This window comes from Triturus cristatus, chromosome 7 (genome assembly GCF_964204655.1).
Source record: "Triturus cristatus chromosome 7, aTriCri1.1, whole genome shotgun sequence".
In the NCBI taxonomy this organism is placed as follows: Eukaryota; Metazoa; Chordata; class Amphibia; order Caudata; family Salamandridae; genus Triturus; species Triturus cristatus.
The window spans coordinates 1,170,793,684-1,170,819,975 of record NC_140590.1 but is presented as its reverse complement, the minus strand read 5'-3'; the positions used below and the strand labels follow the sequence as shown (position 1 = coordinate 1,170,819,975).

The window sequence follows — 26,292 nt, the reverse complement described above, 5'->3', positions numbered from 1 at the left end:
TCTCTTCCCTATTCTCAGTATCTCCGCATCAGACGCAATTGCACTCTTAAGGAAGATTATTTCAGGGAAGCCAAAGTACTAAGCAACAAACTGACCTCCAGAGGCTATCCCAAAAGACTGATCCGAAACTCCCTCAAAAGAGCCTGGTACTGTCCCAGGGACACTCTCTTGGAACCCAAAAACAAAAAATCAGAGAATCGCATAGTATGCGTTACAACTTTTTCCCTCTCCTCACACAAACTACGAAAAAGCATTCTAAAGCATTGGAGTGTAGTCAATGCTGGAATACTGAACCTAGAGAAACCTCTCTTTGCCTTTAAGAAAAACAAAAACATTAAGGACCACTTGGTCAGAGCAGCTCTCCCCAGCACCACAAACACTGGTACCCTTCATGACCATTGGTCGTTACCCTCTTTGACTGGTCATAATAAATGTGGCAATTGTTCAGTATGTGGTTTTACCAATGACTGCAAGGAATTTGTATATGGTAATATACGTAAACCACTCACACAATTCAGTAATTGTAACACCTGTAATGTGATTTATGCTATCTTATGTCCCTGCGATATGATCTACATAGGTCAGACCACACAAAAAATTCGGGTACGAATCTGCCAACACAGAAGCAGATTAAGATGCAAAACTCCGAACGCTCCATTGGTTGAACATTTTGAGGCCAAGGGCCACTCTGAGAATGAAATACGCTGGACAGTAATCTCTGTAGTGAAGATCCCACCCAGGGGCGCTGATCTCGCCCAACTGTTAAACAAAGAGGAATTGAAATGGATTCTCAAAACAGGAAGCATACACAGTGGGCTGAATCGCCTTGAGGACTGGACCTCTTTACTATGAACTTTTTTGGATTCATTTTCACTCTACAATTTTCTGATCAATGACTAATACCTACTCTAGGTCACACCCCCGTGGGTTCCACACCAGGCTCCGTGATTAATGGTAATCGTTTCCCATCACTGGATGTCTGATGGTTATTGTTCCACATAAATCACATGTTTTATTTATATGTATGTACATATTGTAAATTCTTTGTAATATGCGATTTGCGTTTACCATTCACTTTCTCACTGAATCCCTCCTCTTTTCCACTCGTCCCGCTACCCGCTGGCCACTTTTCTCATTATTCAATTACCCTTCCAACATGGCGCCTTGGTTCCGCCGACATTTGCCTTCACACTCGCACGGCGTTGCTCCCTGGTCACATGATACACCATGTGACCACCCACATGACCTGAAACACCTACATTAGGTAGCTTCACCTATCTGCCCCCACAGTTGATCCGGCATCGTCCGTACACACTGCATGGCCACGGAACCCATTTGTGCAAGTTGATTGAGGTAAGCCCTCCCACCTCGCACTCGCAATCCAGATGTCCCGCTCCTTACACTTGGATCCTTATTTATTTCTTTCACTTTCTTTCACTAGACCAATCCGTGTCCTTCCTCCCGGAAGAATTGTCCGTAGGTAAGCCCTTCATTCACGGCACGCCCTACGCATTCACTACTACATTTCGCCCTTCTTATGTTTTCCATTTATTCACAGGCATTGTCCTACCGTAAACTCGTATCCTTAACTCAACGTTACCTTATCTTGAATCGGCATCTTCTCCGTTGCCTCCATGGCAACATGAGGTAATCCCCTATCCACTTACCCCCTCTTCACCTTCGTTCCCCGCCACCCCTCCTTTGACCCTTCGGATTCTACAGGCTTCTTCACTTAGCGTCCTCGTGCGCCTCACAGGTCCACATCGTACTGCGCAACTAGTGATTATTAAACCACATGATGTCTTTTACATTTTTTAACCTAACCTTTAAAATCGTCTATTTCCGTATTTCTGTTTAGACATTAGTTGCCATTAAACAACTGCTTGCGATGTCACTTCTGCATAGGAATGCACACTTGAACGAGCACTTGATCTGACGTAGTACCTTTTTGATGCGAAATGTAATGTTTATATGTAATTACAAATCGATTGATTATTATTTTCCTTTTTCCCTTCCCTCCCCTTTATTATTTTCATTGTTTTTCCCATATTTATGTTGGTTGTACGTTTGCCTTATGTCCGATGTTTACTCAGGCATTCTAAATAAGGGCAATTTAACTAATTTAGTCCTGATGATGATCCTGTATCTCTCTCATAAGGATCGAAACGCCGTCGACTCTGTTGCCCACCCTACACCTTAAATATTGCTGTATGTAATATAGTGTGAAGGTGGCAATCTGAATATCAGATGTTTCGCTATTCATTATTTCTCAAAGAAACATCACTGCAATTGCCTGAATGTGTTTTGTCATTTTCTGTCTACTTGGTATGTAAGTCATAGGATACAGGCTTGTGTCCCACCGAATTTCTACTTACATTTCCTTGTTTACTGTCAAGAATTTCTACTTATTAAAGTTGCCATGCCCGGCTGGACATTGGCTATAATATAGTTTCAATTTTGACTATATTCATTTTTTTGCTCTATCGTTTGGTTTCAGGGACCACTGTTTCCTGCAATACGTATCTACCCAAGGTCCCTGTCTAATTCCTTTGGGTGCCCTTGTTCCTCCTTTGATATAGCAAGCGCAATCGCTGGATTGCAAGGGCTCATGGTCCTATTCCCCTTCTTGTTTAGATAGTGGGTCACTTTCCTTCCCTACCGACTACCATATCCTTAACTGTCTCCCCTTTTTCCCTCGCATCACTTCGTGTCATGTCAGATCACGCACCTTTATACACCGATGAATACATTAAAAAGATTTTAGAAGGTCCTTCCCTCTTTTCTGACTCCGCCAATGCTCCTCAAGAAACTGGCTCCACATTACCAGAACAATTAGAGAAAACGACAAAGAAATCAGTCAGGCTACAACTTATGATACGAATGCTCACAGAGTATTTAAAAGCTGATATTATCCCCGCAGGCCTCCAAGTCAGGAACATACCTGGAATTTTCACCGACATTCCCAAATATATCACAAATTTTAGCTACATTAGCACAACGTGCTCTAGGCACTGGATGGTCCTAGGTATCGACATAGCCACAGAGGAACTTAAAAAACTACTTGAAGAGATAACAGATATTGAACGACAAATAACAAGCAACGACACGATTTCTGACAGTAAGCAGCTGTTGGAACAAGTTCAAAAAACAGTGGAAGAATTCTATAGAATAGAACAAAATAAGAAATCTACCAAAGTAAAGAAAGATATTAAGAGCTATTCTACTGAACGTACTTATCCCTATCTCACCAAAGATTTCTACGTTAATCGATCCTATAACAACCAACGCAACAACCGCCCCTGGGGACGTTTCAACAGAGGACAAACTCTAGTTGGATTCTCTGACACTTCTGTAGAATCCTCTGATAGCTCAGACCCAGGCGAAGGGACTAGTAGTGCCAATAGAACACCAGTTAATCCACAACCTTCAACCTCTTTTTTAGGACGTGGCCAGCACGAGCCACCAAGGAGAGGGGGTCTGAAACGTGCCCATTGGCAAAACCAACCAGGCGAACGGCAAACCCGACGCAATTACTACCGCTGGTAGACCAATCTGAGCACACGGACACCACCACCTCCCTCACCCAGATACAATCCAATCTCTCACTCCCTATATTCAATCTCACTGAACACCACTTGGATGACTCAGAATTATCGATACTTAGCAAGGGTTTGTCATTCGTACCCATCACAAAAACTAATTTTCTCGAGCTACAAACAGAAGTCTTGAGATTTTTTCGCAAACTGAGATTACACAGCTATTTCCTGCTAAATCCTTTTTCACCGAAAGCACCCAACACTCCTTTGAGGCCTCCTTCCACTTTCTCCCCGTCGGCCAATATGGTCCCACCGGAGATTTCCACCTTTGAAAAATTGGTGTTAAATGACCTGACACAACTGGCCAAAGAACACCACTATATACCTTACAATATCTCACTGGCAGAAAAATCAGCACTTCAGACTCTTAAGAATAACAACACGATAGTCATCAAACCTGCTGATAAAGGGGGAGGGATAGTACTCCAGGAAACCATTACCTACAAAAACGAAATATTAAGACAGCTAGGGAATACAGATCACTACTGTAGACTACCCACTAACCCCACTAATGAACTCAAACAAATGATCCAGCAAACCACCAAATCTGGCCTAGACGAAGGTTTCCTTTCTAAACTCGAATACCAGTTTTTGAATGCTAAGGCCCCTCGGATACCAGTTATTTACACCCTACCCAAAATCCACAAAGACACTGAACACCCCCCTGGACGCCCTATCGTCTCCGGTTGCGGCTCCATTCTAGAGCCATTGGGCTTGTATGTAGATTTTTTCATAAAGGAGTTCGTCCCATCCACACCATATTATGTCAGAGACAGCATGCAGATGATTACATTGGTAGAAAACCAGAGTTTTGATCCCTCTACAGATACACTCTGCACTCTCGATGTGGAGTCTCTTTACACTAACATCCCCCAACGAGATGCATTGCTCGTTATTGAAGAAACTTTAGAGACACGCATCAGACCACACGCAGTTCCAACTATTTTTATTTTGCAACTTCTTGAGATCTGCCTGACCAGGAATTTCTTTTTGTTTGACGGGCATTACTATCAGCAGACTAAAGGAACATCGATGGGGGCAGTTTTTGCCCCAAATCTGGCGATCCTTTACATGAATGCTCTGGAGACGAACTGTATACTGGTCCCACTCAATCCTTTTTTCTCTGCCCTGTCACACTGGAAACGATACATAGACGATATTTTCCTTATTTGGCATGACACCCAGGTAATGCTCGAAAATTTCCTTCATTGGCTGAACAACAACTGTGGTGGTTTGAAATTTACACTCACACACAACAAAATTTCCATTCCTTTTCTTGACCTCAATATAATTCACAGAGACGGATTTCTGGTCACTAGCCTGTTCAGAAAACCAACTGAGCGCAATACTCTGTTGAAATACAGCAGCAATCATCCCAGAGCTCTCAGAGACTCTCTTCCCTATTCTCAGTATCTCCGCATCAGACGCAATTGCACTCTTAAGGAAGATTATTTCAGGGAAGCCAAAGTACTAAGCAACAAACTGACCTCCAGAGGCTATCCCAAAAGACTGATCCGAAACTCCCTCAAAAGAGCCTGGTACTGTCCCAGGGACACTCTCTTGGAACCCAAAAACAAAAAATCAGAGAATCGCATAGTATGCGTTACAACTTTTTCCCTCTCCTCACACAAACTACGAAAAAGCATTCTAAAGCATTGGAGTGTAGTCAATGCTGGAATACTGAACCTAGAGAAACCTCTCTTTGCCTTTAAGAAAAACAAAAACATTAAGGACCACTTGGTCAGAGCAGCTCTCCCCAGCACCACAAACACTGGTACCCTTCATGACCATTGGTCGTTACCCTCTTTGACTGGTCATAATAAATGTGGCAATTGTTCAGTATGTGGTTTTACCAATGACTGCAAGGAATTTGTATATGGTAATATACGTAAACCACTCACACAATTCAGTAATTGTAACACCTGTAATGTGATTTATGCTATCTTATGTCCCTGCGATATGATCTACATAGGTCAGACCACACAAAAAATTCGGGTACGAATCTGCCAACACAGAAGCAGATTAAGATGCAAAACTCCGAACGCTCCATTGGTTGAACATTTTGAGGCCAAGGGCCACTCTGAGAATGAAATACGCTGGACAGTAATCTCTGTAGTGAAGATCCCACCCAGGGGCGCTGATCTCGCCCAACTGTTAAACAAAGAGGAATTGAAATGGATTCTCAAAACAGGAAGCATACACAGTGGGCTGAATCGCCTTGAGGACTGGACCTCTTTACTATGAACTTTTTTGGATTCATTTTCACTCTACAATTTTCTGATCAATGACTAATACCTACTCTAGGTCACACCCCCGTGGGTTCCACACCAGGCTCCGTGATTAATGGTAATCGTTTCCCATCACTGGATGTCTGATGGTTATTGTTCCACATAAATCACATGTTTTATTTATATGTATGTACATATTGTAAATTCTTTGTAATATGCGATTTGCGTTTACCATTCACTTTCTCACTGAATCCCTCCTCTTTTCCACTCGTCCCGCTACCCGCTGGCCACTTTTCTCATTATTCAATTACCCTTCCAACATGGCGCCTTGGTTCCGCCGACATTTGCCTTCACACTCGCACGGCGTTGCTCCCTGGTCACATGATACACCATGTGACCACCCACATGACCTGAAACACCTACATTAGGTAGCTTCACCTATCTGCCCCCACAGTTGATCCGGCATCGTCCGTACACACTGCATGGCCACGGAACCCATTTGTGCAAGTTGATTGAGGTAAGCCCTCCCACCACGCACTCGCAATCCAGATGTCCCGCTCCTTACACTTGGATCCTTATTTATTTCTTTCACTTTCTTTCACTAGACCAATCCGTGTCCTTCCTCCCGGAAGAATTGTCCGTAGGTAAGCCCTTCATTCACGGCACGCCCTACGCATTCACTACTACATTTCGCCCTTCTTATGTTTTCCATTTATTCACAGGCATTGTCCTACCGTAAACTCGTATCCTTAACTCAACGTTACCTTATCTTGAATCGGCATCTTCTCCGTTGCCTCCATGGCAACATGAGGTAATCCCCTATCCACTTACCCCCTCTTCACCTTCGTTCCCCGCCACCCCTCCTTTGACCCTTCGGATTCTACAGGCTTCTTCACTTAGCGTCCTCGTGCGCCTCACAGGTCCACATCGTACTGCGCAACTAGTGATTATTAAACCACATGATGTCTTTTACATTTTTTAACCTAACCTTTAAAATCGTCTATTTCCGTATTTCTGTTTAGACATTAGTTGCCATTAAACAACTGCTTGCGATTCTGCATAGGAATGCACACTTGAACGAGCACTTGATCTGACGTAGTACCTTTTTGATGCGAAATGTAATGTTTATATGTAATTACAAATCGATTGATTATTATTTTCCTTTTTCCCTTCCCTCCCCTTTATTATTTTCATTGTTTTTCCCATATTTATGTTGGTTGTACGTTTGCCTTATGTCCGATGTTTACTCAGGCATTCTAAATAAGGGCAATTTAACTAATTTAGTCCTGATGATGATCCTGTATCTCTCTCATAAGGATCGAAACGCCGTCGACTCTGTTGCCCACCCTACACCTTAAATATTGCTGTATGTAATATAGTGTGAAGGTGGCAATCTGAATATCAGATGTTTCGCTATTCATTATTTCTCAAAGAAACATCACTGCAATTGCCTGAATGTGTTTTGTCATTTTCTGTCTACTTGGTATGTAAGTCATAGGATACAGGCTTGTGTCCCACCGAATTTCTACTTACATTTCCTTGTTTACTGTCAAGAATTTCTACTTATTAAAGTTGCCATGCCCGGCTGGACATTGGCTATAATATAGTTTCAATTTTGACTATATTCATTTTTTTGCTCTATCGTTTGGTTTCAGGGACCACTGTTTCCTGCAATCCTTACATGTGAGTAGTCATGCTCTATAAGGACCCTGATTGATTGACTGATTGAATGCCTCGTATAGGCTTTTTAAAGTGCTGTGAACCAGCCTTTGATGGCGGAATAACTGTGCCGGATATGCTCCTATACTATTGGGCAGCACATCTGTTGGTAGTGAACAGCTGGTGGTTCACAGGCTTTAGTGATCCGGCTTATGCTGTGGAGGGATGGATAGTGGGAGATTGAAATTTCGCTCATGTGCTCTACGGGGGAAGGACTGTCCCCGCGAATCTCCCACCTGTTACACGGGTGATATTTGAGATTTGGAATGTGGCCCTGATCAAGGTGGGATGTGCGGACCACGTTACGTTGAAGGCTCCATTATAGCGGGGTACTAGATTGCCACAGGTGGCCACTTTGCTTGGAAACTATAGGCATCTCAACAGTAGAAGACAAGCTCAGGGGTGTGACGCTTAAATCTTTCCAGGACTTGCAGGATGAGTTTTACTTGCACCACACCCAGTTCTTCTGTTATCTCCAGCTCCAGCATGCCCTCCTCCCCACGATACAATCACTAGACACTGTTCCTAAGTCCTCTCCATTGGAAGCCAAAATCCTGCTGATCCACCTGCGGGAGAACAAGTTGTCGGAGCTCTATAAAATGCTACTGCACAACATGCCGGACCCCCTGGTGGGGGTTCGGGTGGCTTGAGTGGGAGACCTGGTCCTGTTGGAAGATGATGATTGGAGGGAGGCGGTGGAAGGCCCTAGAGAGGCAGTGATAGCATCCCAATTTCGCCTGACTCAACTAAAGGTGCTCCATAGGGTGTACTTCATAGAGTCAGACTCCACAAGATGAGCCTCATCTCAACTGGTGACTGCCTACGATGCGGCGATTTGCAGGGTGCTCTGACCCATACGTTCTGGCTCTGCCTAGGACTGGCTCCCTACTGGGGAAACGTGGTGAGGAGGCTTGAGGGGGTGCTGGGTTTGGCTGTCCGTCGAGATCCCAAACGTATACTTCTTCACATCGCGAATGACTTGAGGTCACAAGATACCAGAGGTTACTCCAGTGGCTGGGCTTAGTTGCCAAGAGAGACATCGCTAGGGTGTGGAAGGATGCAGAGACCTCTGCAGTGGAAGCTTGGGACCATTGTATGGGGCTAGAGCGCCCAATCTATCTGTCATGGGGATGTCCCCAGAAACCTACAAGATATTGGGGGACTGGGCACAACACAGGGATCCATCTGGAACCGTATCTGGAGGTGAGGGGGACCCGAGGAGCATAGAATGCTGTATTTCCACTGTATGATCTTAAGTGAAGGCTTCAGGCGTTGTTATTTTAATGTATATGACTTTGACAACTTCTGTTGGGAGACAATTTTACATGCTGTTATGTTTCGTTTGGTGCAGTACTGTGGTGTTGTATATGGATGTTATGCTGAGCACACTGTTCTTGTTTACCTAAAACTCAATAAAATGGGTTTGTTTTTTTAAAGAAATGGTGATTCGTCTAGTAGTGCAATACTTGTTGACGCCAGCCGTGTACTGTCCCAGCAGACAAATTCTAAACTGAAGGAGTAAACTGTGTTTACTGATCTGAAATCATATGTTTATCTGAATATATTGTTTTTCATCTCTGCTGACTTGGGGACGCTCTGGGTGGTACGTGGTGAAGAGGGAGATCTTTACTCTCTTCTATTTTAATGAAATTGTTTTGGGAGCTTTCTGCATCTGTCCAATCTAAAATATGTCATGTATGCAACACAGGTAGGACCGAGTATATCCATGTTAGGATAAAAAGGCTTGCACATAGTGGTGCTTTTCTTGTGCATGTTGCTGTTCCTATTATCTGGAAGTAATGATTTTTGTTGACAGAGAGGTTTTATGTAAGTATCAATCGCATGAGTCCTGCGTGTTCTTGAATATCTACTTTTCTATTCTGCATGTAGTTATGCAGACTGTTAAGTCATCTTCGTGGAGAGATATAGGACACCAGGGCGCTACTGAATAAGGTGCCCTGAAGCGAGTTGATAAGTAATTCCTATGCATTTCAGTGTACTGGGGATCACACTGGATTCTGGAGAAGGGCGACTTTAGTTAGTTCTAAAACTATTTTAATGATATGTTCTCAGACAGTGTGTTGAAAAGAAAAGTATGATTTTCCAAAAAGAAAATGTCTCCATGTTCTGCGAGTCTGGCATCCCTTGATCCATGAGGTGGAGAATGTTTGAGCTAGGAATGGCAGCGCCTTGGCAGCACAGTGCTCCTAGTACTCCGCTCCGGTAAACATCCATTTGTACGCGGTCATTACACCGCGTACCATTACTACGCAACCGTTACAACGCATGGGAAATGGGCAATGTCTTTGGTACATAAGATGACCCCTCCAGTTGCATAACACTCTCTGCTCAGGGGGTGTAGGGAATGGAGCGTGTACCAGGTTTATGGGAAAGCACATCTAAGAGCAAAGCATCTCTAACACAAAGGGGGACAAAACATGAGACATGTACAGTGGTACTGGAGAGCAAACCAGGCAGTTCAGCGCCCATAAAGTGATACTGGAGCACCCATATATTCATGAATGTTTGATGCCTTCCCCAGCAGCGCATCCATACCAACATCATTGTGGGGTCAGGGACCTGGGGGATATTCTTGGTGTGAGGATCAGTGACTCTAACAGCAGAAAACCCAAATACATGGCGATTATGTATGCACAGGTATGAAGGAACTTTCTTTCGCTAGAAATCAGTCAGGAATGACGAGTTGTGCATAAACGTCCTCAAGCGAGTGTTTGATTGGATGTCTCTGTTTTCTTCCCAGGACCCCCATCTGCCCTGCCGTAATATCACAGAAGACAAGGGCCACATCCTGGGCTTCATGCAGATGAATCACACGGAAAATGTAAAGGTGGTTATCATCTTAAGAATGACTTGGGACTTCCTGGTGTGGGTGGTCTAGTTTGAGTAATTTCCTATGGATCAATGTGCCCTCAGGACTGTGGTTGTGAACCCAAGATCTTTCTCTTTCTCCTCAGGTCTTTCAGTGTGAAGTTCATGAGATGAACATGACAGAATTCCACATTGAGGGAGACATGTTTATATCCAAGGAGCCTCAAGTAAGCATGTCCTGGCTTCCGAACGCCAAACAACCTTCCGTAGTCTTCCAGCTCTCTCAAACCTAAACTGTGTTGCAGTAGGCAATGGCATCCCTCCCACTTAGTGCATGGAATCGGATACCCTTTGGGGCATAAGTCGCTTTGCCCACCTATGTCACCTGGCCTTAAACAGGATAGTTTAATGACTTCCATACAACTGTTCATTGCTTTGTGCCTGCTGAGAAGACTTTTTTTTGGGGGGGGGGGGCTAGATGATCGTTTTCCCTCATTCTCCAGTTAAAGGGATCTGAGAGGTTCCTCCAAGATCAGATTCTGCAGTATGAGATGATTCGCTCTCCAGTCTGTCCTAGTAGAGGCTCCTTTAAGGAACAATGGCCTTTTATGATGGAGTTGGTGGTTATGGGGTGATGCAGTAGTTAATAGATGTTCTGTTCTGGAGTGGTGGTGGAGTTTGAGAAGCTTCACCTAGTGAAGGTTTTGAAAGTCACGAAGGATGTGACTGATGATGCTACATAAAGTGGTGAAAGTGTGGGGCTAGTAATGAAAGTCCTCTAAGAATAAGACTCTGCTTTTGTTTGCGCATATCTTAGCTGGCGTACATTCTCTGCATCTTGGTAAAGCTGCTTTCTCTCCACCCTTCTCTCACCGCTTTTATTTCTCATATTATCACAGTCTTTATCACCTTTGTCAATCAAGACAGTCCTTTGGATCCATTTTAACACCAGCAGATACATCAGCTTGTACCCAGACGAGGACTTCAGTTTGGCACAGGTATGGGGTCTGGCATGGGGTGACACATGGGGTCTGACAGGGGTCGACATGTGGATCAAAGATGTGTACAGGGGCAGAAGGCGCGGGCTGCGACAGGAGGGTCCCACAGGATTCACACGGAGAAATGTACCAGAGAAGCAAACTGCGCAGGCGTTGGACTGAGGGGCCCATGACTAGAGAGGCAAATGGCCCTGCTTCTTTCAGATATTTCTCACAATCAAAGATATCACCCATTTGCACATCCTACAGATGAAGCCAGTTGCACCCTTAGAGTAACGAAACAACATTTTTTATATATAATATGAAGAAAATATTTAAAGGTTACCTCCCGTCACGTCTTTTTCTTGCGCTTGCTGTGTTTATTGTCTTGAACAGACCCAGTTATTCAAGAAAGTTTATGAGACTGACCAGGGGTACTTACCAGCTGAATGACTTAAAACAGCTAGACCACAGAGATGACAAGTTCTAGGACGATCTCGCTTGAGATAAAACCATTCTCTGTAATACAGGCAACATTTCCGCATACCGAGACAATGTCAGGGAAAATTGTAATAAGGACAGTGAAATTCATGAAATTGATATACTTCGCATTACATGAAAGTAATAGAACTTCTCATTAAGCAAATTCATGTAAACTTTGGCTCACTCAAAGGGCCTCATTATGATGGGTGGATCGCCACCGACAGGGCATCGGTAGCGGTCCATCCAACGTCTGAGGCTGCAGTCTGACCTCCGCATAATGATGAGGTCGGTCGAAGCACAGGGGTCGGAGGGACTGACCGACTTCTCAGAAAGGCTCAAGGAGCCCGTCAGGCGTCGGTTAAACCGTAATCCCTACAATGGGAGCGGTGACTGCGGAGGCACCGTCGTAGGGATTACGATGTCCCTATTCTCTCTGCCTTTACATGGTGAGCCGACTGCTATGAAAAGGCAGATGGAAAGGGACTTTGGGAACCCTAGAAGGCCACATGGTCCCTGGCACATGGTCATGTATGTTTGCAAAATGCCTTTCTCCAATGCAACTTGTGCTGCAGGCCTTTTCTGTGTCGCAGCACAAGCCGCAAACTTACAAACCATGCCTTACAGCTTTCTAGTCAAGCCTTGAAGAAATCTTGGTGAGCAAAACACGTTTGAGCTGGGTCTGTTTAAGACAATAATGCACGTAAATAAAAAAAGAAATCGACTGGACGTAGCCCATATATATGATTTTGACAAAATACTTTATTAACAACTTTCTTTGTGCATCCTAACGTACCTGTGCGACTGGCTTTGTACAGAAAACAACAACAAATATGTTGTATGTGTTTACATTAAAAATATTCATTAATGCAATATTAATCTTTCAATCTTATCAAAAATTGAAAAACTCCCATAAACGTGCAGTGGCTATGCAACCTTAACTGTGACATTGTTTTCCAGTGTGTCATTGTACTGATATCTCTTTTCCCTTTCCACATGAACACATGAGTAGTGAAACATGTTCCTGTGTTGTCCTTCCAGGTCACAACAAAGGTGGAGCTGATTGTCCCAGCGGACTACTTTAAAATAATACTCGGAAGCTCAGTGGGTGGGCTGGTGCTGCTGCTCATCATCATAGGCATCCTCTGTAAGGTAAGACGCACAACTGTTCTTAATAATCATGATCGTGGCCCAACGGCGTAGTGTGGGTCGCCAGCGCCCAGGCCAAAATTTTAAAAGAAAGGATTGCGCCCCCTAACCCGTGGCCATTAGCTCAAGAAGTGCTAACGGTCCACAGGTTAGGGGGCGCAATACTTTATTTTAAAATGTTGCTTCCCCTAAGAATTTTGCGCCTGGGGCAACCGCCCCCATGGTTGCCCCCCCCCCCCCCCACACTACATCACTGTCCTGGGCCACAACTTAAGCTATGTAGTGCACCACCTTCAATATCCTCCTAGTCCCTAAACTAACGTATGCTTCGACACCTGTTCATATTCTTCATGCCATGTATAGGAATAGGTGTCATCATCATGCTGATTGATTTTTCTGTTCAACGTCCTGAATCTCTGTAAGCTATGGGATGCTGCTGTTGCTATTCGTCATCCTTTTATCCTGCAAGCAAAAGGATGTGGTTGTTCTTCATCAGCCTTAAATTCAATATATCCTTATCTTCTATATCCTACCGGATGCTGCTGTTGCCATTCAATATCGCTATATCCTAAATGCGAAGGGATGTGGTTGTTTTCATTGCTTTTATATTCTGTATCCTAATGGATGCTGCTGTTGCTATTCAGCATCCTTATATTCTGAATGTAAAGGGCTGTGGTGGTTCTTCAGCATCCTTTTGTTCTATATCCTAATGGATGCTGCCGTTGCCATTCAGCATCCATATATTCTGTAAGCAAAGGGCTGTGGTTGTTCTTCAGCATCCTTTTGTTCTATATCCTAATGGATGCTGCTGTTGCCATTCAGCATCCTTGTATTCTAAATGTAAAGGGCTGTGGTTGTTCTTCATCATCCTTTTGTTCTATATGCTAATGGATGCTGCCGTTGCCATTCAGCATCCTTATATTCTGAATGTAAAGGGGTGTGGTTGTTCTTCAGCATTCTTTTGTTCTATATCCTAATGGATGCTGCCGTTGCCATTCAGCATCCTTATATTCTGAATGTAAAGGGCTGTGGTGGTTCTTCAGCATCCTTTTGTTCTATATCCTAATGGATGCTGCCGTTGCCATTCAGCATCCATATATTCTGTAAGCAAAGGGCTGTGGTTGTTCTTCAGCATCCTTTTGTTCTATATCCTAATGGATGCTGCTGTTGCCATTCAGCATCCTTGTATTCTAAATGTAAAGGGCTGTGGTTGTTCTTCATCATCCTTTTGTTCTATATGCTAATGGATGCTGCCGTTGCCATTCAGCATCCTTATATTCTGAATGTAAAGGGCTGTGGTTGTTCTTCATCATCCTTTTGTTCTATATGCTAATGGATGCTGCCGTTGCCATTCAGCATCCTTATATTCTGAATGTAAAGGGCTGTGGTTGTTCTTCAGCATCCTTTTGTTCTTTATGCTAATGGATGCTGCCGTTGCCATTCAGCATCCTTATATTCTGAATGTAAAGGGGTGTGGTTGTTCTTCAGCATTCTTTTGTTCTATATCCTAATGGATGCTGCTGTTGCCATTCAGCATCCTTATATTCTGAATGTAAAGGGCTGTGGTTGTTCTTCATCATCCTTTTGTTCTATATGCTAATGGATGCTGCCGTTGCCATTCAGCATCCTTATATTCTGAATGTAAAGGGGTGTGGTTGTTCTTCAGCATTCTTTTGTTCTATATGCTAATGGATGCTGCCGTTGCCATTCAGCATCCTTATATTCTGAATGTAAAGGGCTGTGGTTGTTCTTCATCATCCTTTTGTTCTATATGCTAATGGATGCTGCCGTTGCCATTCAGCATCCTTATATTCTGAATGTAAAGGGCTGTGGTTGTTCTTCAGCATCCTTTTGTTCTATATGCTAATGGATGCTGCCGTTGCCATTCAGCATCCTTATATTCTGAATGTAAAGGGGTGTGGTTGTTCTTCAGCATTCTTTTGTTCTATATGCTAATGGATGCTGCCGTTGCCATTCAGCATCCTTATATTCTGAATGTAAAGGGGTGTGGTTGTTCTTCAGCATTCTTTTGTTCTATATCCTAATGGATGCTGCTGTTGCCATTCAGCATCCTTATATTCTGAATGTAAAGGGCTGTGGTTGTTCTTCAGCATCCTTTTGTTCTATAGCCTAATGGATGCTGCTGTTACCATTCAGCATCCTTATATTCTGCTTGCTAAGTAGTGCTGCTGTTCCTATTCCTCATCGTTGTACTCTGTGAGTGAAGGAATACAGCTGTTGCTATTCAACATCATTACACTCTGTCAGCCAAGAGATGCGGCTGTTTCTTATCTGTGGAGTGTGCAAGTACAGGTAAGGTAACTGGCCGGAACAGGTTTGAAGCTTCATCCACATACTCTGTTAATGAGAGTAAAAGATACCTCTGGCCCTATGTTATCCCAGCGGGTTGGCATTCTATGGCTACCTCGTGATGCAAGAAATGTATTTCAAAAAGAAATTCTCTATGCGACTTAATATGCTTCAGTTCTTTTCTTTCTGCGACAGTCAGAGTAGATCTTGAAGAGCTACCCCCAGTCTTTTTTTAACTGAGTTTTTTCTAAATGCTGATGCAGCAGTATTTGAAATCTTTCCCCTTGTGTGCTATGGGATGTCCCCAAGTAAACCAACGGGTTTTAAACCCTGTGGTGCCTGTCACAGGCAGATGTCTGTGACAGACCCACATTTGCTTTGTTTGTGGTGCTTGGAGCAGGACCACAACTCCAAGGCTTGCGAGGACTGTTGCGCCACAAATCCAAAGGCGCTATGGGAACGTTCCCTGAAGCTCTTCAGTGCCCGACATTGGACGACCCCACAGTGCTCTCAATCCTAGTCATATAGAAAGTCTCGGGACTGCTCACAGAGCCATTCCCGACAATCGTCATCGCAATCAAAATTGACAGGTAAGTCTCACAAGCACAAGAAATCTCAAAACTCTTTGACTTCTCCACGCCAGTCCAAGTCACTGGCTCGGCACAGGATTGACAGCACTTTTCGAAGCCTCGCTCCTCTGCATAGTTTTTGCCTGGGTCCACTCAGCACCTTCTAGAGTTTACCGGAGTGACCCCCACCCACCTCAAAGAGTTCTATGAGGCCATCCAACTCATATTTGGGTGGCCAAATCCCTCTGGAGGGACTTCAGACCCCACACCTTTGGGGGTGACGGCTGCTGGATTCCTGACTGGCGATTTCGCCCTGATTAGTGTTGGATCCAGAGTGACCCAGCTAGTCACCAAGAAAACAGGCTTTCTAGCCTTTTCATGGCTAGAAACCCTGGTGGTAACACACCCCGGTAGCCACAATCTCCAAAGCCCTTTAGTTTGCACTTAGACCAACATGGGTGCCTGTGGGGGGCAGAATCCGCCATCACCTGCCCCCTGGCAGGCCATAACATCAGACAAGTGGGTTCAACAAATGTTTCGGAGGGGCTACTCCATCCCCTTTCTGGAACACCACCACTCTGCCCCCTACCCATATGGCGCCCACAACGATCAGCTGACTGAGGATCATCTATCCTTGCTATGTCAGGAAGTGTTGGCTCTTTTGGCCAAAGAAGTCATCGACAGGGTACCTGCATCAGAAGTAAGGTTGTGGTTACTATTTCCATTACTTTCTGGTGCCCAAAACGTATAGAGGCCTCTGCCCTATTTTAGTCCTGTGCCTTCTCAATGGTTTCCTGAAGAAGGAAAAATTCAAAATGCTCAATTTACTCAGGTCTTGTCTAACCTGGACACTGGAGATTGGTTGGTGGCATTAAAATAGCAGGATACCTATTTCCACATCCTCATCCTGCCTGCCCACAGACATTACCTGCAGTTCATGGTGGGCCAAAGTCATTTTCAGTTCACTGTGCTCCCTTTTGGCCTTACCAGTGCCTCACGGGATCTCATGAAGGTTATGACGGTGAGTGCAGCACATCTCTGGATGTCAGAGTTTCCAGTCCTCCCCTACCTCGATGATTAGCTGCTCAAGGTGGGATCACCCCAGGCACTCATCTCCCACCTCTAGACTATGGCAGACCGACTGCATTTGTTTAGGTTTGCTATCAACGTGCCAAAGTCACACCACTTCATCCACTTCATCGGAGCAGTTTTGGACACAGTTCAGTTTTGAGCATATCATCCCAAGCTGTGATTCCAGGCTATTAAGACTATGATACCGATGTTTCAGACTCTATCCTGAATTGCAGTGAGACTGACTCTGAGGATGCTGGGCATCATGGCCTCCTGCATCCTGCTAGTGACACATGCCCGTTAGCATATGTAGGTTCTGCAGTGGGACCTGAAGTTCAAGCTGACGCGGAATCAGGGAAATCTCTCTGACCTGGTCTAGTTTTGGGTGGCAACTGAAAAAGAACTGCAGTCGTGGCTGATGAACTGCGATTGGGTCAGTGGTATACTCCTCTCCCTTCCCCTCTGAATTGACTTAAGTGACAGATGCGTCACTCCTGGGAAGTGGAGGCCATCTGGGATAGGTGGAGATCAGCGGACTCTGGTCTCAGGTGGAGTCTAGCCAATCCGATTGGCATTGAAAGTCTTTATTTCTTCGATCTGGGGAAGGCTGATGAAGGTGTTCACAGACAATACCACCGCCATGTGGTACTGCAACAAACAGAGTGGGATGGGTTTGTGGGCCCTTTGTCAAGAGACCCTGAGCTTCTTTACATGCTGGAACGTGAGGGCATTTCCCCAGCAGGTTCTCTGAATGCAAGGATGGACAAACTCAGCATTGATGCCTAGAGGTTCACAAATAGTGTCTCCAACTGGATGTGGTGCAAGGTCTCCTTCAAGAGTGGGGAGAGCCTTGGTTAGATCTGTTCGCCACTACCGGGAATATGCAATGTCAGCGGTATCCAAGTGGTTCTCGCTTGAAGACCCTTATCTTCTTGAGTGGTGTGCCTGCCTCCTATACGCCTTTCCACCAATACCACTCCAACCCAGAGTTATCAATAAGATCAAGAACTACCAGACCGAAGTCATTCTTGTGGCTTCAGATTTAGCATGGAGCGTCTGGAATTCTGAACTCCTGAGTATGAGCATCAATCCTCTGATCAGGGTGCGCCTTCGGCAGTATCTTCTGTCACATCAGCAGGGCAGCGTACTGCACCCGAAACTGCACACCCTCCACCTTCATGCTTGGAGATTGAGCAGAGACAGTTGACAGCCTTCTACCTCCCTCCCAAAGTCTGCAATGTTATTCTGGCAGCTGGCGCCCCTCCACCAAGACACCCACATTTGGGGCAAGTTTATAGCATGGTGTGCATCTCACTATACAAACTCTCTTTATGAATATTTTCCCAAATTCTATTGCTTGTTTTTATCTGACCAAGCAGTGCTCTGCTTTGGGCACTGTCAAAGGTTACCTGTCTGCCATTTTGTCATTCCTGTGGTTGCCGGACTAACCTTCTTTGTTTAAGTCACCAATTGTGACTGGATTTCTCAAACGCTTTCAGGATATGTTCCCTTTTAGACAATTAATCATGCCCCTGTGGGATCTCAACTTGATCATGACCTTTCTTATATGCCCCCCCTTTCGAGCGGCTACACACTACCCACTTTACTTACCTTAATACGGCTTTTCCAGTGGCTCTAACATCAGCCTGGAGGGTCAGCGAATTGCAGGCCCTATCTGTGCACCCTCCTTATACAACATTTTACCCAGAAAAAACTGCCAAAGGTTGTGACACCTTTTCATGTAGGCCAAAATAACACCATGCCTTACCAGCGTGCAGGGGTACAGATCAAAAATGTCTGGATCCAGTCTGACACCTGGGGAATATTCTAAGGTAAGGAATCTGCAACTAGATGGAGTCTCTATCAGGTAAAGTGTTAATGGATGTAAGTAACTTGTCCTTTATGTTGGACTGGAAGCTGGCTCAGTGAAATGTGGAGAAGAGCCACTTAAATCTTTAAGTTCACTTGGAGCACTTTTTAAGTCCAAGTGAGCTCTTGGAGGTCTTTCAGTTGCCTTGTCAGTGTCAGCCTTCATGGGAACCCCAGTTTCTCTCTATGGTCACTCCCTAATGTATCTTGAAGCTGCTCTCCGTTTATGAGTGACTAAAGATAAAGAAGGGAAGGAGCTGGAAATCTTACCTAGTACTCCCCTAAAGTTGTGTAATGGAAGGGGTTTGCCTTGAGTCTGGCATTTCTTCTTTGAATATGAAACCAAGCTTCACTAGCACATCCTATCTTACTTTTTCACCAGACCTGAATCTGCAATGCTTACAACTTAAAAACAGAGAAGGGCCATCAATATTGGAGGGAGGTGAATTGTTTTTTGGAAAGCAATATCTCTGGTAAAACACAATCTTGCTCATTTATTATTAATGCCCTTTCTACATTATTCCAGGAAGGGGGCATTTCTGGCTGACTGTGATTTTAGTGGACTCATAAAAGAGCAGGCTCTAAAATGCTTGTTTGACCAAGTGAACCCTCATATTGGAGTCACAGTGGAAAGCTCCTGTACTGCATTCTGAAAATCACTAAATTGATTTTAAACTCAATAGTGTAATTACGAATGATTAGAGTTGTTGGAAATACAAATTTGAACTCATTTGTGTGCTTATTTACAGTTTGGCAGAGTGTGAGCTAGAAATGTAAATTCAGAGATCACTCACCCAGAGAAAAATGTGTTTCCCCCCGCCACATACATATCGGGGAGAACCACTGGTTATGCACCGGTGAAGCCTCTGTCGGCATCGCTGGCACGCAGAATTGGCTGTGGCCATTCGATCTCAGGGCCACTGCCTTACCACATCCAGAGCTCACACTACTTAGAAAAGCCCTCACTCCTGATGTAGACTTCCACTGCCCTGGCAGGTAAAATGATCAATCGCCCCCACACACAAGGAGGCAACTCCTTTGGCTTCAGGGTCATCGTTATTTTTGTGTTTCAGAAGCAAATCACTGATTTGAGTGTTTCTTCCTGAAATAGATCAATAGGAAACACAATGCCCACATGACCTCGAAAATATGGCAGCCTACTAGCCTGCAGCTCGGGCCTATAACTCTGGGGGAGGCCTTTAATGAAGGCTATAGCCCTCCGCAGAGGACTGCAATCCTACATTTGCACAATGGAATGTTCCACTACAGACAAGAGTGTCAGAGGCCACTAATGGCTGGTATAGACCTTATGCTCCAACATCCCAGTGTTCATTTTTGTGCCCTCAATGGTATGTCAGAATATCAAATACAAAAATATTGGCCTGCAACTATACAGACGGCAACAAATAGATTTGTACAATGCCGTGAAGGTAAGAACCTATAAGGGTGTGTAGATATAACATTCTAACTCTACATCAACTTAACTTGATGATATTGTACAAGTCGTTATCTTCCCGTCAGTGTTGTTGCAGGTCGGTTTTTAAAAACTGTTTTATACTGTAGTACCATAGCGGTTCCCCTTGTTTAATTTGGAACATTCTACTCTTGGTCGGTGGAATATTCTCATAGCATCATAGCCCGTATGTTATTTCAGTCATTATTATAGAATTTAGAAAGTCACCTGTAGTAACTTTCCAATTCACATTGCTCAAGCGCTCTAAGATAAGAAAAATGTCTCTTGGGGGGGTGTATATTAACCTCAGCAAAGGATACATTGACTAGAAACTGGCGGAGTGCGGTGTTACGCCAACATTTGTAACACTGTACTCTGTCAGTTTCAAAACACAGGGATGCGCCATATTCACAAAAATGCAGTGCACCCCTGTGTTTCCCCTAGTGCTGGCACTAAAAAAGCTGCCTAGCACCAGCGCAGGCACCCTTGCGCCTTGTTGCAAGGGTGCCTGCGCTGCAAGGGCGTTGTTCAGGTGCAGGAAGGGACACCTTCCTGCACATAAACATTCTTTACTGGCGAATTGCTGTTTCTATGTGTGCTGCAGAATGCAGCATACATGGAAAGCAAAATACAAGGAGAAATTACCCATCTCTCCTCGTATTGCCTGCTTAACACCAGGTATTCCCTGGCGATATTTTTGTCACTGCCCCATACCTTGTCATTATGGGGCAGCGTCAAAAAGCAATGGCTGTTGCTGCGTATTGCCCACTGCAACACCCATTGCTTGCCCCTTTCACGCTAAGTGCTGCGTGAATAGAGGCATTATTTACAAAAGGCAGCGTTAAGCCACGTTAAGTGGCTTAACGCCGCCTTGCAAATAAGGCGAAGGACTTAACGCCACTAGAATTTCGGAAAAAGTGACATATTGTTTCCCCTTATTCATCCTAGTCCATAAAGGTCAGTGATTGCTCCCCTGATTTCTGCTAGTTGCCTTCCTCATCTAATCTATATAATCAGTATTCATTGGTGTTTCTGAGTGTTCCAATCTTCTTGCTCTTTCATTTCTTCTACCTGCACCTTAATCAGCTTGGGTGTCTGTGTTTTCCAGGTTGGGTTCTTCAACAGGAAGTACAAGGAAAAAATGGCAGGGGACTGCAACAATGACCTGAACAGTAATCAGAAGTCTAAAGAAGAAGAGACTGAAAAGAATGAGAATGGAGTTGAAGAACCCCTAAATCAAGATGCCAAGATTGAATAATGACCAGGTTTCCCACTCCTCTTAGAGGCTTTTCCAGGAAGGCTCATTGGAAACATGTTCTCTAGTTTGCCAGCAGTGCTGTCCTGTCTTCCAAAGAACTTTGTTGTGATGTGACATGTTCTCAAACTCCTAACCTGCTGCTCCTGATGGGTGTTCCTTATACCTGCATAGTTACTGATCTACTGATTATCACTCCCTATGGAGTGTTCCTCAGAGACTGGCTGCATTAAACCTAACTAGCTGCCCCTCCCAATAGGCAGTGCATTGAATGTTCATAAGGTTCCTAACTTTCATAGTACAGCCATCCATTTAGACAACTTGTCTGGGGCTTATGTTTTCAGTCTCTTTACCAGTGTGACCTGTTCTCATTGGTTCACCAGTGAGATTCTGTTTGCTTCTTGCCACTAGTGCTTGTCTATGATCTGTTCCTTTAAAGAATGGTTTTAATCCTTCCGTCCGTACCCGAGATAGATTGTTTCTGACCTCACTCTATACTCAGCTTTTCTCCAAGCCTTTTTTCAAGAAGCATTCCCCAGAACCGTGCTTCCCATTGACACATTTCTCATAGATTGGCTTTTCCTGAAAAAAACAGTCTTGCCCCAGAACAAAGCGTTCCACATTACATACTGAGGTACCCAAAGCTTCTTAACTTCCCCAGCTTTACCTTTGAAGTCAAGCATCCCTCTCAAATATGTTCTCTAATATCTTCTGACTCAGGCAGTGAGAGATGTGTTGTTCTTTGTCTCACAGCGGTTCTGGACAATGACTTATTGTTCAGCGAGTGACCAGTCATGACCTCAGCAGTGCTTTCCAGCAGAACCGATTATTGTGGAACCTTCCATCAGCTGTACCTCCACATGGATAATTCTTCATAAAGACCAGTACTCAGAGGAACGCTCCTTTGGTTTATGGTTCTAGTTTCAAACAGTGATCAGAACTATTCTCTATTCTCTTCTCTGTCCTTTACTGCCATCTTCTCCATGTAGAAAAATTCAGAGAGACTATGCCTGAAGTTTACAGTGGAGAGACTTCCTGGAAAACTGCCCCCATCATCCGCTCCATGGACAATTTGTCACAACCCAACACTGTAACTGTTCAGCTATAAGTATCATAAACTGGCTGATTGTCATCCTACTGTAAAATGTGGGAGGTTTATAGGTGAACAAGATAGTTGTGAGACTTTATTTCACAAAGCTTCAAACAGTTCAAAGAGTGACTTAAAGACTTATCTAGCATCTGCTGTCCCAATGGTGGCAATACTATTATCTAGAGAATGTCTGTCTCTCAGCTTCTTGACGATGAAGATAACACCTGCAGAGCGCACATTTAGTTTAAAGAACTGCAAACACCACCAGCAAGAGGCTTGCAGACTCTCAAAAAATGAGAACTCATGAGCTTTGAGACTCGGTTACCAAGAGAACTTCTGTATGTAAATATTTATGTTGTATTTATGTGGTGCAAATCTAGCTGAAAGACAGCAGAGCACTTTAGAAGGTCCAAGGCAAAGACACAGTCTGTGTGATTGGAGAGTTAGATGGTTTCTAATGGTAAAAGTAGACTTTTACGGCATCATAATGTAGTGTTCTCTAAAGAGGACTATCTTCAGCTTTTTCCTAAATTGGACCAGGGTGGAGTAATTCTGATTGATAAGGGATGTCATTCTAGACCTTGAGTGCATAGATGGAAAAGTCCGGTAGCTTTGTTTTTTGCTTTCTTGCTCTATTTCATCTCCAGCTTGATGGTGTCAGAGATTCGGGTGTGCCAAGGGCCTCGGGAGATTGGGTGTTTTTCAGCCAAGTTTAGCAGGGGTGCCAGTCGTGATAGATTTTCAGATGATGCAGACGTTTTGAAGATGGTGTGAGCTGGCAAGGGCAACCAGTGGAGTTTCATCCGAGTGGGGATGATGTGGTCATATTTCTCCAGGCCCTGTATATACTTCTGCATTGAGGATGCAAAAAGACATCTAAATAAAGCCTTACAAACTGCCTTCTTGTCAACAACAGGCAAAAACGGGGAAATACATACCAAAAAAATGATCTCTTCTGCAACCCTCCTGGATTGGGTAACAATCCAGGAGATAAAAGAAAATACCTAACTCAAAGGTTTCCAAGAACTGAAACACCAACCCCAAGAGGAGATTCAGTTACAGGACTAACAAGAACAGAAATACTAGCACAAAGATAACTGCAGGACTCTCAAGACTAGAAATACCAATTTGAAAACAAAATCTGACTTTCAACACTAAGAAAAACAGAGATGGCCATCAATAACAGGACACCTGGCACCAGGAGCAAAGCATGTAGAGATACCACTTCAGAGAGAAAAAAATGTTTCAGAACTAACAAGAATGGAGACCCACAAAAATGCCCCACCAGGACTAATAGAAACAGAAATGCCATCAACAAGAGAATATCTGACTCCAAGGCTAGCAAGAATGAAAGATCACACAAAGAGGATATATGGTTTCTGGACTTAGAAGAAGAGAGATCATCTGATTTCTGAGTGAAGAAGAACAAACATGTCACAAAAAAGACTACACTTGATCTAGGACTAATACAACTCAGATATCATCAATAGCACATCTCACTCAAATGGCTAATACCACCAGAACCATAAGATGAAACTTGATTCCAAGGAGATTAGCGATCCCACCCTCAAGCTGGAAACTGATTCCAAGATTAACAAAACTGCATACCGTATCAGGATACTCACCACAAGCCGTCCCAAGATCATCCCTGGTAGAATTTCTAATTCCAGATCTCACATAAATCAAACATGTGGGTAAATTCCCTTTCTCAACTCCCAACAGAGACAATGTTACTATAAAGTAGGGCCTTGGAAATACTCTCACCACTTTTAGGACGCCCCTTTTTAGCTTTGATGATCTGCCAATCACTCCAGCGACACACAAAGCTCATTTTGCATTGAAATAGATCTAAACATGCAACACAGTTCTTGTCAGATTCATATGATGCTGAAAACTGTTTGTTTTCAACTTGAAGCCTTGTGCGTCAAGGTGGTGTGTTGTTGATTTCAATGCCGGTTTTATTGATAATTGACTGTTTGGAAATAGTAAAACGTATCTTGACCTTCCATGTGAGATGAAGCTGGAGATCGGCCGCACCAAGAACGGGATAATCCATAAAAAATACTGTCATTCAGCAATAAAGAATGACTAAAACAGTGACAGGTTTGTTACTGTACAGAGCAATCTGAGTAGTCACAAAGCAAATGATACAATTTGTGGGCTGGCACCTGGGTCACCAAAAGAAGCACACATGGCGCTGAATAATCAGAGAAACTAGACTGGCCCTATGGACGAATCGATGGGAGAGTGAAGCAAAAGAACTAGCTGCTTCCAACTCCCAGACACAGCACCCTCCACTGCTGGGCGGGGGTATAAGGAGTGCCGCTGACGGGTAAAAGAAGGCGTACAGAAGCCTTTAGGTGGGCACATGCCCATCAAGGAGGGTCCAGGGAAGGAATGCCCAGTAGGCAGAGCATGAGGTAACAGACGAGTCGAGGAGAGGCACAATGTTCATTTGGTGTCTACAGAGTTTCAGGCAGTCTGGGTGTGGGATGATCACTGGGGCTCCAAGCACCAACTACTCCAGGGAGAGCGGTGGAAAGTCCAGTAGGTAGTAAGCATGTTGTGTGGAGGAAACGGTATGAGAGAGACCGGTGGAGTGAGCATCCCTGGCATTGGGTTTGTAGGCACTGAAAGAAGGGCTGGGAGAATGCCCTGCTGTATACAGGCGAACCATGGACTCAGTCTGGCTATTAAAGCAGTTGCGACCAGTGCAGGTAAGAGCGGTGGGGCGGTGGGGCTAGGTGGGGGGTGGGATTTAAATGGACGATGATGAGGGAAAATTAATAATTTATTTAATTTTCACTTGTCATCGTCCGTCAAACCCTCCCCCGACCCGGCCCCACCGCTCTTACCTGTACGGGCCACGGCTGTATTAAAGGCCCAGGGAGTGCCTCAAGTGAATGTGTAAAAAGCAAAGTTGGATAGTTGGGTGGTGGGGTTGATGAACTAGACCACTAAAACTCAGAGAACATAGAAACTGGGAGTACTTAAGTAGACTCACAAAAGGCACTCAGGTCACAGTTAAATGTGACCCATATTTAAACAGAGGGCAGAGTTCAGTGGCAGGCACCGTTGAGTAACCTGGATAAATAGCTGGATAGGCATAATCAGAAGACAGCATTGTTACCACAGGGGTCAGAGCAGCAGCTAAGGGAAGTGAGACTAAGGCAAAGAACAGTCATAGTCCTGTGACGAGCAGAACATGCAAAGATCCAAAGCATTAAAGCTTTGTTTCTCAAGCTGTGGTCCTAGGTGTCTGCGACATTTATTCCGGAGGTCTGTGAATGCTTACAAATAAATACCAGAAGAATAATAAAAATTATATCATCAAAAGGCAAAATGTAAATTAAATTTATTAAAAGACTCTGTGAATATGAAGGATTTTGAGATTGGAGGCTAAAATTAAATTGCTATCCTTAGCATGATTTGTGAGAGCAGTGCAAATACAGTAAACAGAATCTAGTACAGAGAATTGGATGCCTCATTGTAGGCACTGTTATGCGCCGACTAAAAGAGAGCATGCGTTAAGTGTAAAGAAGACAAAGTGATATGCTAGAATCTAGCATACCACTTCATTTGTTAGAAAAAAGCCACATTTTGAAAAGTATCAACTTAAATAAAAATTGAAATTTCGATTTGTGTGTATTTTTTGTTTGGGAATTAAATAAAATATTTCCTAATTTGTGTATTTGTT

At 44.1% G+C, this 26,292-nt stretch overlaps 1 protein-coding gene across 2 annotated transcripts in view; it reads left to right on the top strand.

Annotated features, from left to right (window-relative positions):
* The window catches only part of ITGAL (integrin subunit alpha L), a 394,734-nt gene extending 368,452 nt beyond the window's left edge, over positions 1–26,282 (top strand). Inside the window, exons 26-30 of one of the 2 annotated variants that reach the window (XM_085618461.1) lie at positions 10,305–10,391; positions 10,519–10,599; positions 11,272–11,370; positions 12,871–12,981; positions 21,359–26,282. In XM_085618461.1, coding sequence (XP_085474587.1) covers positions 10,305–10,391; positions 10,519–10,599; positions 11,272–11,370; positions 12,871–12,981; positions 21,359–21,508 — 528 coding nt within the window. In that variant the 3' untranslated portion in view covers positions 21,509–26,282. Of the gene's footprint in view, positions 1–10,304; positions 10,392–10,518; positions 10,600–11,271; positions 11,371–12,870; positions 12,982–21,358 lie in introns of those variants that run through there. The other variant, XR_014966715.1, reaches the window with a different exon arrangement.
* The last annotated feature ends 10 nt before the right edge of the window (positions 26,283–26,292 follow it).